General features: G+C 45.2%; 2 protein-coding genes across 9 annotated transcripts in view; one reads left to right on the forward strand and one right to left on the reverse strand.

Annotated features, from left to right (window-relative positions):
- The window catches only part of PRR14L (proline rich 14 like), a 63,693-nt gene extending 61,376 nt beyond the window's left edge, over positions 1-2,317 (reverse strand). For 2 of the 8 annotated variants that reach the window (XR_007132203.1, XM_047760637.1), the window contains exon 1: positions 2,117-2,283. Coding sequence is in view for 1 of the 8 variants with exons in the window: in XM_047760638.1 (XP_047616594.1) it covers positions 2,196-2,279 (84 nt within the window). In the remaining 7 variants the exon portion in view is untranslated. Of the gene's footprint in view, positions 1-2,116 lie in introns of all 8 variants that reach the window. The other 6 variants (XM_047760636.1, XM_047760634.1, XM_047760635.1 and 3 more) reach the window with 5 other exon arrangements.
- Positions 2,318-6,040: 3,723 nt separating this feature from the next.
- DEPDC5 (DEP domain containing 5, GATOR1 subcomplex subunit) overlaps positions 6,041-12,954 on the forward strand; it is a 104,092-nt gene continuing 97,178 nt past the window's right edge. Inside the window, 4 exon segments of the mRNA XM_047760246.1 lie at positions 6,041-6,201; positions 6,889-7,012; positions 11,576-11,663; positions 12,512-12,558. Coding sequence (XP_047616202.1) covers positions 6,955-7,012; positions 11,576-11,663; positions 12,512-12,558 — 193 coding nt within the window. The 5' untranslated portion in view covers positions 6,041-6,201; positions 6,889-6,954.

The following is a 12,954-nucleotide window of genomic DNA, read 5'->3' on the forward strand; positions in this document are numbered from 1 at the left end:
TAATACTAAAAACCTGACAAAGGGGCAACTTCTACTTTAGTCAATTTAACACTCCCCAAGACTCTGAACCCCCCAAGTTCTGAGAGTACAAAGTTTACAGCAATGAGCAAAAAAAGAAGAAAAAAAAAAATCAAAGAAATCAGCAGAACAAAAAACCATATGCCCCAATAATCCCAAGTGTGGAGGTCTCCCTTCCCTTTAATTCCAAAGCTAAGGGGCTGCTCTTAATGAAAGGCAGCATAGTAACACCAGGCATTGCCCCACTTGTGTCAAGGGACAATACTCACAATAATGGTCAGGCCCTCAGAAGTTCACACTCCTTTCACCTTGAGAAAGGGGCTTTCTTTTGCAAAGATTCGGACACTGTAGCCAATCTCTCCCTGAGGGAATTCGGAGAAGGGGGCCTCTTCTTGAGCAGAGAAAGAAGACTCTTTTAACAAGATTTCTAGACAAACTGAAAGTGGGGCAGGGACATCGGTATCCTACACAGGGCCCAGCTCTCCCACGCGGAGTCCGCAGGAAATCTCGACAACACTAAGCACTGCTTCCCTGTTCTTCCCTTTATTAGCATGCAGGGAAAGGATCCCTCTGTCTCCACATGGGGAGTGAAACAGTGAAAATGCTCCTGACTTCTACTGACAAAGACTGCATAAAAGATTTTCATTCCTTTTTCAAAAGAAGGGGAGAAAAGAAACCATCTGTGCCACTCTAAATATACAGCAGGAAAGAGTCCTCCCCTCAAAGGTATAGAGTCTTATTTTTCCTGGGAAAGCAAGAGAAAGTAGTTGGAAGATGAGTCTTTGGAAGAGGGGGCGGTGCAGATGAGATAGAAGGAAGCTATTTCGTTGCTAGAACAAGTAGGGAGACGGAGAGGGCATCTCCGACCAGTAGCAAAGAAGTGGTAGTTTCTGTGGACAAAGGAAAGGCTGGCTTCTGGTAACAGATCTCCCTCTAGGAGTACAGACCTGTTTCCAAAAACATTCTCCTCTCCCCACCCCCACTGCCATTATTCTAATTGAGGCCTTCTTTGTTAATTTGGGAAATAAGGTAGGTAAGAGAAGGAGTGCCTTTTTCTCTGCCCCAGGTGAAAAGCCTTCTCTCTTGAGAGAAAGTGATGGCGGGGGCCAGGGGAGGGGAATAGAAGGAGCCTGCATGGAAAAATGTTTCTCTGTGGAAGATACTAGTTACCTTTTTTAAAAAACAAAATAAGTAACAGTAATAGCAACAATGTACCAAAAAGTTACAACGTAATAAGCACACTCACAAAATTTCCTTTAGCCATTAGGACAATTCTCCGAAAAGAGTACCCAAATTAGAGATGGGGTGACTGAGAAAAGGTGAAGCAATTAGTCAAGGTCACAAAGATGGGAACTGGGAGACACAGGCTGGCATCCATCACACTCCAAACGCAGGGCTCTTCATTGTGCAAGGGAAGAGAGCTCAAGACACACCAAGAGACTCGGGAGCAGAGAAGCGAGGCTCCCTCTGTGGATGGGACTGGGGGAGGGGAGAAAGGCTGACTTCCACCACCACAAAGTAAATTCAGGGTCGTCTTCTCTGTATCTCGGGGTAAATGCGAAAAATGAGGAGGAAAGGTAGGTCACTCTCTTACAGGGGGTAAAAAAAAAAAAGCCTTCTGTCACTTTTAGGCAAGTTGAGTCTCTTCACCTGGGAGTCGCTGACCAAAAGAGAGATCCCCACCCCACCTCCCTAAAATAAGTTAGGAATCGCCCTCTCGCACACGGGAGCGGCTCCCCCTTTGCTGACAAGCGCACTGGAGCAGGAGAAGCACGTTTGCCCACGACAAGGGGCGTCGCCCTCCCGGAGGAGAGAAGTTGGGGGGGGTCCCTCGCCATATCGAGGTCGAACAGGAGTCTCTCATTCCCCGCGGAGCCATGACTCAGAGAAGCCGTTTTCCTCTCGCGACGCGGGGCCCGGTCTCCTCCCTCTCCCCGGGTCGCTCAGCGTCCTCAGCACAGCCTGCGTTCCCTTCAGCGCCCTGAGAAGGCGGGGGGCCCGGGCTCCCTTCAGCCTGCACCGCCCGGCGGAGGGTCGACTCAAGCTGGAGTGGGGCGGGGCGGATATGCCCGAAGCCTTCGCTTCCCCAGCTTCTTACCCTGAGGCCTGCTCCGCAGCCCGCGCACGCCCCGCCAGCCCAGCCTCTGCAGCCGCAGCCCCGACGCCTCCAAGTCTACCTGAGCCTGCGGAGCCCCGCGAGCCCGGAGGCGCTCCGGCCACCGCCGCCTCTTCGTCTCTATGGTCCCCCCGCACTTCCTCATCCGGGCCCGGGCCAGCCATGCGGGCTCGCCCAAGTCCCGCCTTCGCACCGCGCGCGCGCGCGCGCACTCCTAAGGACGGCTCTTCCCGCGTGGGACCCTCCCTCCCTCTGTTAGCTTGTGCCGGCCTCTGCCCCGCCCCTGAGGCCCGGACTGTTAAAGGGAAACACACCTTTTAACTCTGCTCCTGCTGAGATCAGGGTCAGCGTCTGACTCCACTGTTACCGCCGTGGTCCAGTCCCTTTTTCCGGCCCGAATGACTGCAACTCCAGGGCCCTCCCGGCTTCTCCCTTGGCATCCCAAGAGATCATTTTATACTTGGAATCAGTGTTTCAGATCATGCCATTCCCCTACTCCATCTCCTTTAGAGCGTCTTGTTTCGATTTCTTCATAGCTTTAACACAAGCTGAAGCTGCCAGTTCATCTATTTATTGACTCTATTATCTGTCCCTCGCGCCTTAGTTTTGTTCATCAACCTATGCTCAGCACCTAATGCAGTGTCTTGCACAAGCAGACACTCAACAGATATTTGAAGGAAGGAAAAGACTGTTTATTCAAGAGGAAATTGAAAACGTCCAGAGCATACAATTAACTCGCCCCAAGACACAGAACCTTTTGTTAAGCAGACATCAGTTGCTTCTTGGAATTATTAACCTGTCTGATTAGAGAGCTAGAGGTTTGCAAGAGGCAATAATTCTACCCCCCCCTTTTTTTTTTTTGCTTTTTAGGGCCGCAGCCTTGGCATATGGGGGTTCCCAGGCTAGGGGTCGAATGTGAACTACAGCTGCCTGGCCTATACCACAGCCTCAGCAACGCAGTATCCGAGCCGCTTCAGCAACCCACACTACAGCTCATGGCAACGCCAGATGCTTAACCCACTAGGCAAGGCCAGGGATTGAACTCACAACCTTATGGTTCCTAGTTGGATTCGTTTCCACTGCACTATGACGGGAACTCCAATCCTCTCTTCTCTGATCAAAGTGTCTTTGAGCCAGTCAACACTTGTATCATTTTATCTGCCATAGTGGCTTTCCAAGCTTTAGTTAGGGCTTGGGGACATACAAAACCAAGTGCCAACGGTATTGTTTACAGGCTGAATCCATATTTCCAGAATATAGGCTACTATAGATGCTGTTAGGATGAACTAACTAGAAATTCACTTTAAAATATTTCTACGTTTACAGTATCCAAGTCCTCAAGTTCTTTCTCAGGGATACATGCCTACAAAAGAGGACCTGATGGAGTTCCCATCGTTGCTCAGCAGAAACAATTCTGACTAGTATCCATGAGGATACAGGTTCCATCCCTGGCCTCACTCAGAGGGTTAAGCATCTGGCATTGCCATGAGCTGTGGTATAGGTTGAAGACATGGCTCAGATCTGGTGCCGCTGTGGCATAGGCCAACGACTCCAGCTCCCATTCAACCCCTAGCCTGGGAACCTCCATATGTTGAGGGTGCATCCCTGAAAAAGACACACACACACACACACACACACACACACACAAAAGAGGATCAGAGAAACCCAGTATTACTGGTTTGTCTTTTGCCTTAGGCTCTAATATGGCTGCACAGCACCATTATTGATCTTGTCTTTATTTTAAAAAACATGGGTTTTTGTATTAATTCTTATTTTTTAATCAAATTATTGTTTATCTTGCTGAGTTTTTTGGCATCCCATTAACTTTTTGTGCCTTTAGTAAGGCAAGTGCCTTCATTAGCCTCACCTACCTCACCATAGCCTCAGCCTTGTTTCTAGCTCTGTATTAAGCACAAAGGGATCCCAAAGAAGCACCATCTATATCATTCAATGCTTTAAAAGTTGGGGAGAGCCAGTTCTCTGATAAAATCCATGCTTTTGGTTATATTTATATGGCGCTCTAATTTTTTGTTTTTAATTTCAAAGATCTAATGTAACATGTCCTTCACCTCATTTGGCCCTCAAATACCTTGGGAAGGATGAAGAACAACCACTTTGTATTCCGACCTGAGAGGGGAGAAATTTGACGAAAAAAGAAGTATATTGTGCAAAGCCACGCAGCTAAAAACAAATAATCCCATAAGTTATTGCAGAATAAAGGCCACTGGTTCCCTAGTCTGGGTAGCTATCCCTTCCAGCCATCACTAACTTTGACCAGCTTTAGACAATTTTTTAAAATCTCAGTACTTGTCAGGACTCCCGTCATGGTTCAGCGGTTAACAAACACGACTAGAATCTGTGAGGACACAGGTTCAATCCCTGGCCTTAATCAGTGGGTTAAAGATCTGGCATTGCTGTGAACTGTGGTGTAGGTCACAGACGCAGCTCAGATTCTGAGTTGCTGTGGCTCTGGCAAAGGCCAGCGGCTACAGCTCCGATTGAACCCCTAGCCTAGGAACCTCCATATGCCATGGGTGCGGCCCTAAAAAGACCAAAAAACCCCAAGAAAACCTTGTTAAGGTTTTTTGTTTTGTTTTGTTTTGACAAATTTTTGCCAAAACTGAAATATTTGTTAACTATGAACATCCTTCAGGAGAAGGAATCAGATTCCCCTAAGGGCCAGGGACAGAGTCCCATTAACTCTGTGTGGGTGGAAGGAGAGCCCAACAGCCTCAGAGAAGACAGCCTGGGGGATCTGGGTGAACTAGCAACATAAAAATGTCTTTTATACTTAACATTTTATCCCTGAAAACTTTTGCAACTGTTGCAGTCTACCTGATTACATGTTTTCTTTACTATTAAAAAAATACAATTATTTAAGAGTTATTTAACTTCTGAATCCTAAAGTAAAATCACAGGTGGGTCTTGCTACAGGGGCCCCCCTTCACCCACTCAGCAGACTCTCTGTGGTATGCGATGCTTTTTTTTTCTTTCAACATTCAGAGAATTTCTGAAAACTGTAGGTCAATTAGTTGGAGCTCGCAACTTGCCAGGAGCCCTTGGCCAACTTCAGTCACTGCCCACACAGCTCTGATTTTTTTCCTTGAGAAGAGAAAGATCTTCAGACTGATAAGGGTTTAGGATGAGCCCTGGAGTGAGATGGGAGGATGCTGGTTAAATGCTCAGCTTTCGGAGCCAAGTTGGACTGGAGTGTCAAGATCTGTCCTTGCTCCCTTCAGAGTTGTTTCGTGTCCTCTGCCAGTTCCCTGTCTGTGAATAAGAGTGTCTCTGCCACCTAAAAAGGATGTGACAATTACACAAGTATGTCTGTGAAAGTTATGGTAGCTATTATTAAGAACCAGACAGGCACGGAACGCCACTTGGGGTTTGGAAGGATTTGAAAAGTCCTCCCCAAAGTGGATACTTCCCAGCAGGGGCTATCGCACTAGGTCGCACGTGCTCAGCCCATTCCATTTTACAAAAATTCTCCCAGAAACTATTTTGTGCCTCAGTAGCCCTGTGAGGCCAGGCGAAGGTCCATAACTTGGTTTACAGATCCTGGGACACTCATTCGAGTTTGCCCTGTTGCGCAAATCACTAGGTCGAAAGCGAATCTCTTGGACTCGGATCTACTTCGGAACGTCTGGGAGGAAAAGTACTTCCCTTCCCCAGTCGGGAGCCATCAGACTCCCGAGTGGGAAACTACGAGATGCAATCCGACCAAGAAGCTACACGCGAAGCCCCGCCCCCGGCGCGAGCCCCGGATGGGGAAGTGGCTCGGACACCGAGACGAGGCGGAGGCCCGGCCAGAGCGGCCCAGGGGGGGGTAGGGGGTGGGGGTGGGCGGGAAGGGGGCGGTACCCAGGGGCGGAGCCACCGGAGCAGCGCGGGTTCTCAGGTGAGCGCTTGGTGGCTGGGAAGGGCCGACCGGCTCCTGGAGCTAGGGCGCCGGAGCTGCACCGGCACTGAGGGCGTAGGCGGGGCGTCCGGAGGACGCACGGGGGCCCCGGCCACGGTCGGGGTCTCGGAGTCCGGGCCTCCAGAGGGAAGTGGCTCCGGAGCTGCGGGTGAGTGGAGCTGGCCGCCGGGGCCCTGGTTTGAGGATCAGGAGGGAGGGGGCCGTGGCCCAGGTTCGAATCCTGGACCCATCCCCACCCCCAAACCGCTGTGTGACCTTAGGCAAGTCTTGTCAGTCTCTGAGCCTCGGTCGCATCAGCTAGGGAATGAGGGGGGTGCGAAGAGGAACCGATGAGTTTGTGCAGCTGGAGGTTTGGTGAAGGAGCCCGTGCTTTCCTTCTATTTACATTCTCCTTGCCCAGGACATCAATGGCGAAACGTGAACAGTGGGAGCGCCTCTCAGTCTCAGGAACCTTGAGCAAGTCTCTTGCGCTGGCCCTCACTCTCCTCGTCTACAGAATGAGTGTGCCTAACCTCTTAAGATCTTCTTAATATTTGGCGTTTTTGGTTTAGATAGAGGCAAGGCAGTGAGTGCCTCATTCACTCCAAGTTTTCCCTTTGGTGTGTGATAAAGTATCTTCGTGGAGGTTGGGCTGGACCCTGGCCCGAATTCCCTTTCGTTCTCAGATTCGTTGGTTCTGTTTGTTCTCCATCCCTCCTGATAATTGGAGGAGTGATTTCATCCAGGGGTTGGTGTCACCGCTCAACTGATCAGGGCTAGTATTTTCACTGATCTAAAATCAAAGAACCCCTGCAAGGAAAGATCTGACATTCCAGCCTTTTTGTTTGTGTTTCAGCGTCAGGGAGGCAAGATGATTTCGCTCCCCCAAGCTTGGAACAGCTGAAGGAAACAACAGTACAAGATGAGAACAACAAAGGTCTACAAACTCGTCATCCACAAGAAGGGCTTTGGGGGCAGTGGTCAGTATTGACTGGTCTTTGGAGGTTGTGTAATTTGGCTGAGGTACTAGTGTGTCTGGTGCCTTGAAATTTACACACTGACTCATATGACAGTTGGGGCTAGGCAGGCAATTTAACAGAGTGAAGCAGCAGGTGTAATACCATAGCAAGGAGGGTAGCAGGACCAGGGAGGGCACAGGTTCCTTCTGCAAGCATTTTTATTTGCATTTTAAGGCACATTGTGAATGTTGCCAGCTTACTACTCTTCATTTGTTTGGATATTTATTTATTTATATTTTTGCTTTTTTTTTTAAGAGCTGCTCCCACAGTATATGGAAGTTCCTAGGCTAGGGGTTGAACTGGAGCTACAGCTGCTGGCCTATGCCACAGCCACAGTGATGCGGGATCCAAGCTGTGTCTACCACTTTCACCACAGCTCATGGCAACGCTGGATCCCCAACACACTGAGCAAGGTCAGGGATTGAACCTGCATCCTCATGGATACTAGTTGGGTTTGTTTCTGCTGTACAATGGGAATTCCTGTTTGGGTGTTTTTTTTGTTTTGTTTTGTTTTTTAATTTTAGTTGATGTATAGTTGATTTACAATGTTGTGTTTGTTTCAGGTGCATTGAAAAGTGATTCATTCAGCATATATGTGTATATATGAGTATATATGTATGTATAAATATTTTTCAGATTTTTTTTCTGTTATAGGCTATTACAAGATGTTGAATATAGTTCCTTGTGCTATACATTAGGTGCTGGTTGATTTGTTTGTATTTTTTATTAACTGTTTACTGTACAATTCATAAAATTTCAGTCTCCACTGGTTTGGCAGATAAAGAAAAATTTATGTTTGATGAGAGAGAAGTAGTGGATATACATAAGACAGGTGTGATCAAAGCATGAACCTTTGCCTGACTCTGAGGCACTTTGAGACTGGGCAGGACACAGCATGTTATCCTGCTTTAAACCAGAATCCAGGTATCAGCTCTGCCTCTAATTTTCCCTGTGACCTTGGGCAAGCTCCTAGTTTACCTTACCAACAAATTCAAGCTCTTTATTAGAATAGTTTCTTTGTTTCCCTTAGCACCTTGAGTCTATGAATCTGCAGAATAGAAAAGTACTCATATGAATTTTTTGTGGGGGAGAGTAAATAAGTTTCCCTCTGTCCTAATAACCTTATTTACTTTAGAAACTGGAATAACACAGTGAGTGTTTTTAAAATTGTATTTTAGTATGCATTTGCTCCTGTGTTATACATGTCTAAGCCTCCCAAAGGCAAGGACTGCCCAAAAGGGAAAATGATAGTTTCTATATCATAAGGTCTTATTGGAATTGAGTAAAATGGTGTATGTAAAGTATTCAGAGAGTACCAGGCTCCTTAGAGCTGCTCAATAAATGTAGCCATTGTAATTACCCGGACAAGGATAACACCAGGCATTGCTATATTTAAAACCCAATTTCAGCTAAAACCACAGTCTGTTATTAAGACCGTACTTTGTATGCAGTTGAGGCTGCCTAAATGTTTGTGGAGCAGAACTGAACAGATAGCAGAAAGTACTTTTGACAGAGGAAAGGATACAAAGAGACAGTATATACAGTGTATGTACAATGTACGCGAGTCTGCTTTTTCATATGTATAAGACAAAGATTGCTGGGTGCTATAACAAATCTGCTGCAGGACTATAAAGAAAAAATGCATCCACCAGTATTACTCAGCCGTAAAAAACAATGAAACATTGTCATTTGCAGCAACACAGATGAACCTAGAGATTATTATTCTTAGTGAAATGTCAGAGAAAAACAAATACTGTATGATATCTACTTATATGTATAATATAAAAAATAATGCAAATGAATGTATATGCCAAACAGAAACAGACTCACAGACATAGAAAACAAACCTGTGATGACCAAAGGGGAGAGGTAAGGGAAGGGGGAAAAATTAGGGGTCTGGAATTAGCAGATACAAACTACTATATATATAATAGATAAGCAACAAGGATATACTATGGAGCACAGAGAATTACACCTATTATCTTGTAATGGCCTATATTGGAATATAATCTGCAAAAATATTGAATTACTCTGCTGTACACCTGAAACTAGCCCAAAACTGTAAATCAACTATACTTCAAAAAAAAAAAAAAAAACCCCATAAAAATAAATAAAATGCTTAAAAAATAAACAAATTTAGGAGTTCCTGTTGTGGCGCAGCGGAAATGAACCCGGCTAGTATCCATGAAGATGCAGATTCGATACCTGGCCTCACTCAGTGGGTTAAGGATCTGGCCTTACCATGAACTGTGGTGTAGGTCACAGACGCGCCTCGGATTTCACATTGCTGTGGCTGTAGTATAGGCCGGCAGCTGTAGCTCCTATTGGACCCCTAGCCTGGGAGCCTCCATATGCTGTGGGTGTCACCCTAAACAAAAAATAAATAAAATGAATGAATTTAAAATATAGATCCAACAAATATTTATTAGATACATACCTGTGTCAAACATAAAGATTATGGATATGACAAGTACCCTTGTTCCTAAGGGATTAGCTTGCTGAGACAGACATGCAAAAAAGCAAATGATAAAATGAAGCCTGATGGAATCTGTATTCAGGGGGTTAATTCAGACTCTGGAGGTTTGGGGAAGGCTTCATGGAGACTTTGGTATGCATCTGTAAATGGAAACAATATCCAAAAAAACAAAATCAAAACAAAAACCAACTGGAATTAACCCAGTGCTTGGCTTTCCTGGGCTGAATTTTTGTTGGGTCTGATTATGTTTGAAATCAGGTTATACTTATTTGTCATGGTTTTAGCATAATTAAAGGCTATGTTTTTCCCTAAAAACTAAAACAAACAAACAAATAAAATCACTCTATGACTCTGAGTTTGTTATATTCAAAAGAGTTCTCCTCCTCCCCTCCCACAGTGGGAGGCAGGTGTGGAAAAACATGAAACCATGTTTCTCCTTATATATTAAGGGTCTCATTGGACCCTAATGTGAACTGATGTTTTCACCTGATCAGGTGCCACCCTCCAAAATCCAGGGTGTTTTGTTTGACTTGATTTTTATGGTGTGTGAGAGGTGGTAGGCTTTAGGAATCCTAACTCAGTCCTGGCTGTATTGTCATTAGCTTTCTATCCTCTGGCAAGTTGCTTTATCTGGGTGTTTCCTTGCTTCCATTAGATCCAAACGTTTGTTGTGAGGATCACATTAAGACAGTATTTTGATTCTGCAGCAACAATGAGATTCAATCAAACTCAAAGTCGTGAGTCAGCTGTAGAAATGCTTTTTCTTTATCTTGTTTGAGCCCTTCCTTTCTTTGCTGTTTTGATTTGCAAAAGAAAATGTCTTTTTTTGTGTGAATTTGTATTGTACTATGTAGAAAATTATGGATTTTACTGTAATGGTTTAAAAAAAAAGGTGGATCTCCTGTCGTGGCTCAGTGGTTAACGAACCTGACTAGCATCCATGAGGACGCAGGTTCAATCCCTGGCCTCGTTCAGGGGGTTATGGATCTGGTGTTGCTGTGAGCTGTGGTATAGGTCAAAGACGAGGCTCTGATCCCACATTGCTGTGGTTCTGGCGTAGGCCGGAGGCCACAGCTCTGATTTGACCCCTAACCTGGGAACCTCCTTTTGCCATATGTCGCTAGTGCGGCCCTAAAAGACAAAAAGACAAAAAAAAAAAAAAGGCAAGAAGAGCCTTTGTTGCTTTTCTGACCTGATCACAGAATTTATGTAGTGGGTTAAAAAAGAAAAAAAAAATGTTAAAAGTTTGAAGCAAGGGAGTATGTGTTTAACAGGATTCTCCTTCTTTTTTTGTGTGTTTTTCCTTTTGTCCCAATAGGGGACCCAAATCTGTTTTAATGGCACAGACACAGACAAAATTCATTTTGTTTCTGCCAAGTGCTGTGCCTTCCTTTATTTATTTGCTATTAAAATGTTTGAGAAGAAAAAAAAAAAAGAGTATTTTGAGAACTTCTTTGAACCCTATGCTGTGTCACCAGGACCCAGGCTGTTTTGTTCCTGGCATATGCCAGATATGTGCTATTTGAGGGACTAAAGGATCATCCCAAAGGCCTAGTTCCCAGAGAGTAAAGGTTGCCTTTTCCCTGGGAGCGGTGGGCTAGGAGAAAAAGCTCTGGACCTAAAAGTCCCTGAATACTTTCCCACTTTTAAATGGAGCTTCATGAATTCCCGTTGTGGTGCAGTGGAAACAAATCTGACTAGTATCCATGAGGATGCAGGTTCAATCCCAGGCCTTGCTCAGTGGGTTGGGGATCCGGCATTGCCTTGAGCTATGGTATAGGTCTCAGACATGGCTTGGATCCCACTTTGCTGTGGCTATGGTATAGGCTGATAGCTATAGCTCTTATTTGACCCTTAGCCTGGAAACCTTCATATGCTATGGGCGCAGCCCTAAAAAGCAAAAGCAAGCAAGCAATCGAGCTTCATCTTTGAGTTGGGGTCATATTACTAACTTGATGGGGTTGTTAGGACCCAATGTAAGAACGTACACAGCAAGCTGTCACCGAAGTGAGTTGGTTTCTGCCTGAGACCACTGAATTGTCTTTCAGATGATGAATTGGTCATGAACCCCAAAGTGTTTCCTCACATCAAGCTTGGAGACATTGTGGAGATTGCTCACCCCAATGATGAGTATAGGTAAGTATCTGACCAGCGTCAAGGGACCTTACTGGGCAGTCTGGAAAGTCTACATATTTTGTCTTAAGGGGTTTGAAGGGGAAGACAGCAGCTCTTTGTCTTTGGGTAAAAAAGCTCCTGCTGCAATTCCCATGTGGTGCAACAGAAACAGATCTGACTAGTATCCATGAGGCTGTGGATTCGATCCCTGGCCTCACTCAGTGGGTTGGGGATCCTGTGTTGCCATGAGCTGTGGTATAGGTCACAGATGAGGCTTGGATCCCAAGTGGCTGTGGCTATGGCGTAGGCCGGCAGCTGTAGCTCCAGTTTGACCCCTAACTCTTGAGGATTTGATAAGTCTGTCTTTTTCTTTCTTTTTTTTTTTTAATGCTTTTTAGTGCTTTTTATGCTTTTTAGTGCTGCACCCATGGCATATGGAGGTTCCCAGGCTAGGGGTCAAATCAGAGCTGTAGCTGTCGGCCTACACCACAGCCACAGCAATGTGGGTTCTGAACCAGGTCTGCAACCTACACCACAGCTCACAGCAATTCTAGATCCTTAATCCAGTGATCAAGGCCAGAGATTGAATTTACTTCTTCATGGATACTAGTCGGGTTTGCTAACTGCTGAGCCACAACGGGAACTCCCATTCTTTCTTTTTTTAAAGCTGAGATGACAGCTCTGTGAACAATTATGTAGCATTTATCTATTTCCTTGAATATAAGTGCAGAGTTGGTTTCTAAGGGAATTTTCTCCCATCGTTGTGCTGCCACATACAGTATGTTCAGAGTGATCTGCTTGCCTTTTGTGGATGGTGAAGAAAGCTGGTTACTGCTTACAACATCCCATCTCTTTCTTGTTGTTTCCAGCCCTCTGCTTTTGCAGGTCAAGTCACTTAAGGAGGATTTGCAGAAAGGTAAGAATTCCATTTCTCTTCTCCAAGATTTTTCTGCTTTACTCTTTCAGAAACTGTTAGAAACCCCTCTTCACAATCTCAAGGAATGCAGACACATTACTTCTCTCCTTATCAAAGTGTCTTCCTGTGTACGAAAATTGTCAGATATCAAAACTGTCAAGGGAAAAAAAAAATGAGAAAAAAAAACCTGCCAATGAATCTCATTTGCCAGGATCTTGAGGGCACTGAAAACTGCATTTAGAGTCAGGAGGATAGTTAAGTCTGAATAGGTGAAGCTTTACACTTAACTCTGTAAAGATTGTTAGCAAAGCATTCTTTCTTCAATATAATATTTTTTTCAATGGATGAAACTAGAGATCCTCATACTAAATGAAGTCAGAAAGAGAAAGATAAATA

The sequence above is a fragment of the Phacochoerus africanus genome, chromosome 15 (genome assembly GCF_016906955.1).
Source record: "Phacochoerus africanus isolate WHEZ1 chromosome 15, ROS_Pafr_v1, whole genome shotgun sequence".
Classification (NCBI taxonomy): domain Eukaryota; kingdom Metazoa; phylum Chordata; class Mammalia; order Artiodactyla; family Suidae; genus Phacochoerus; species Phacochoerus africanus.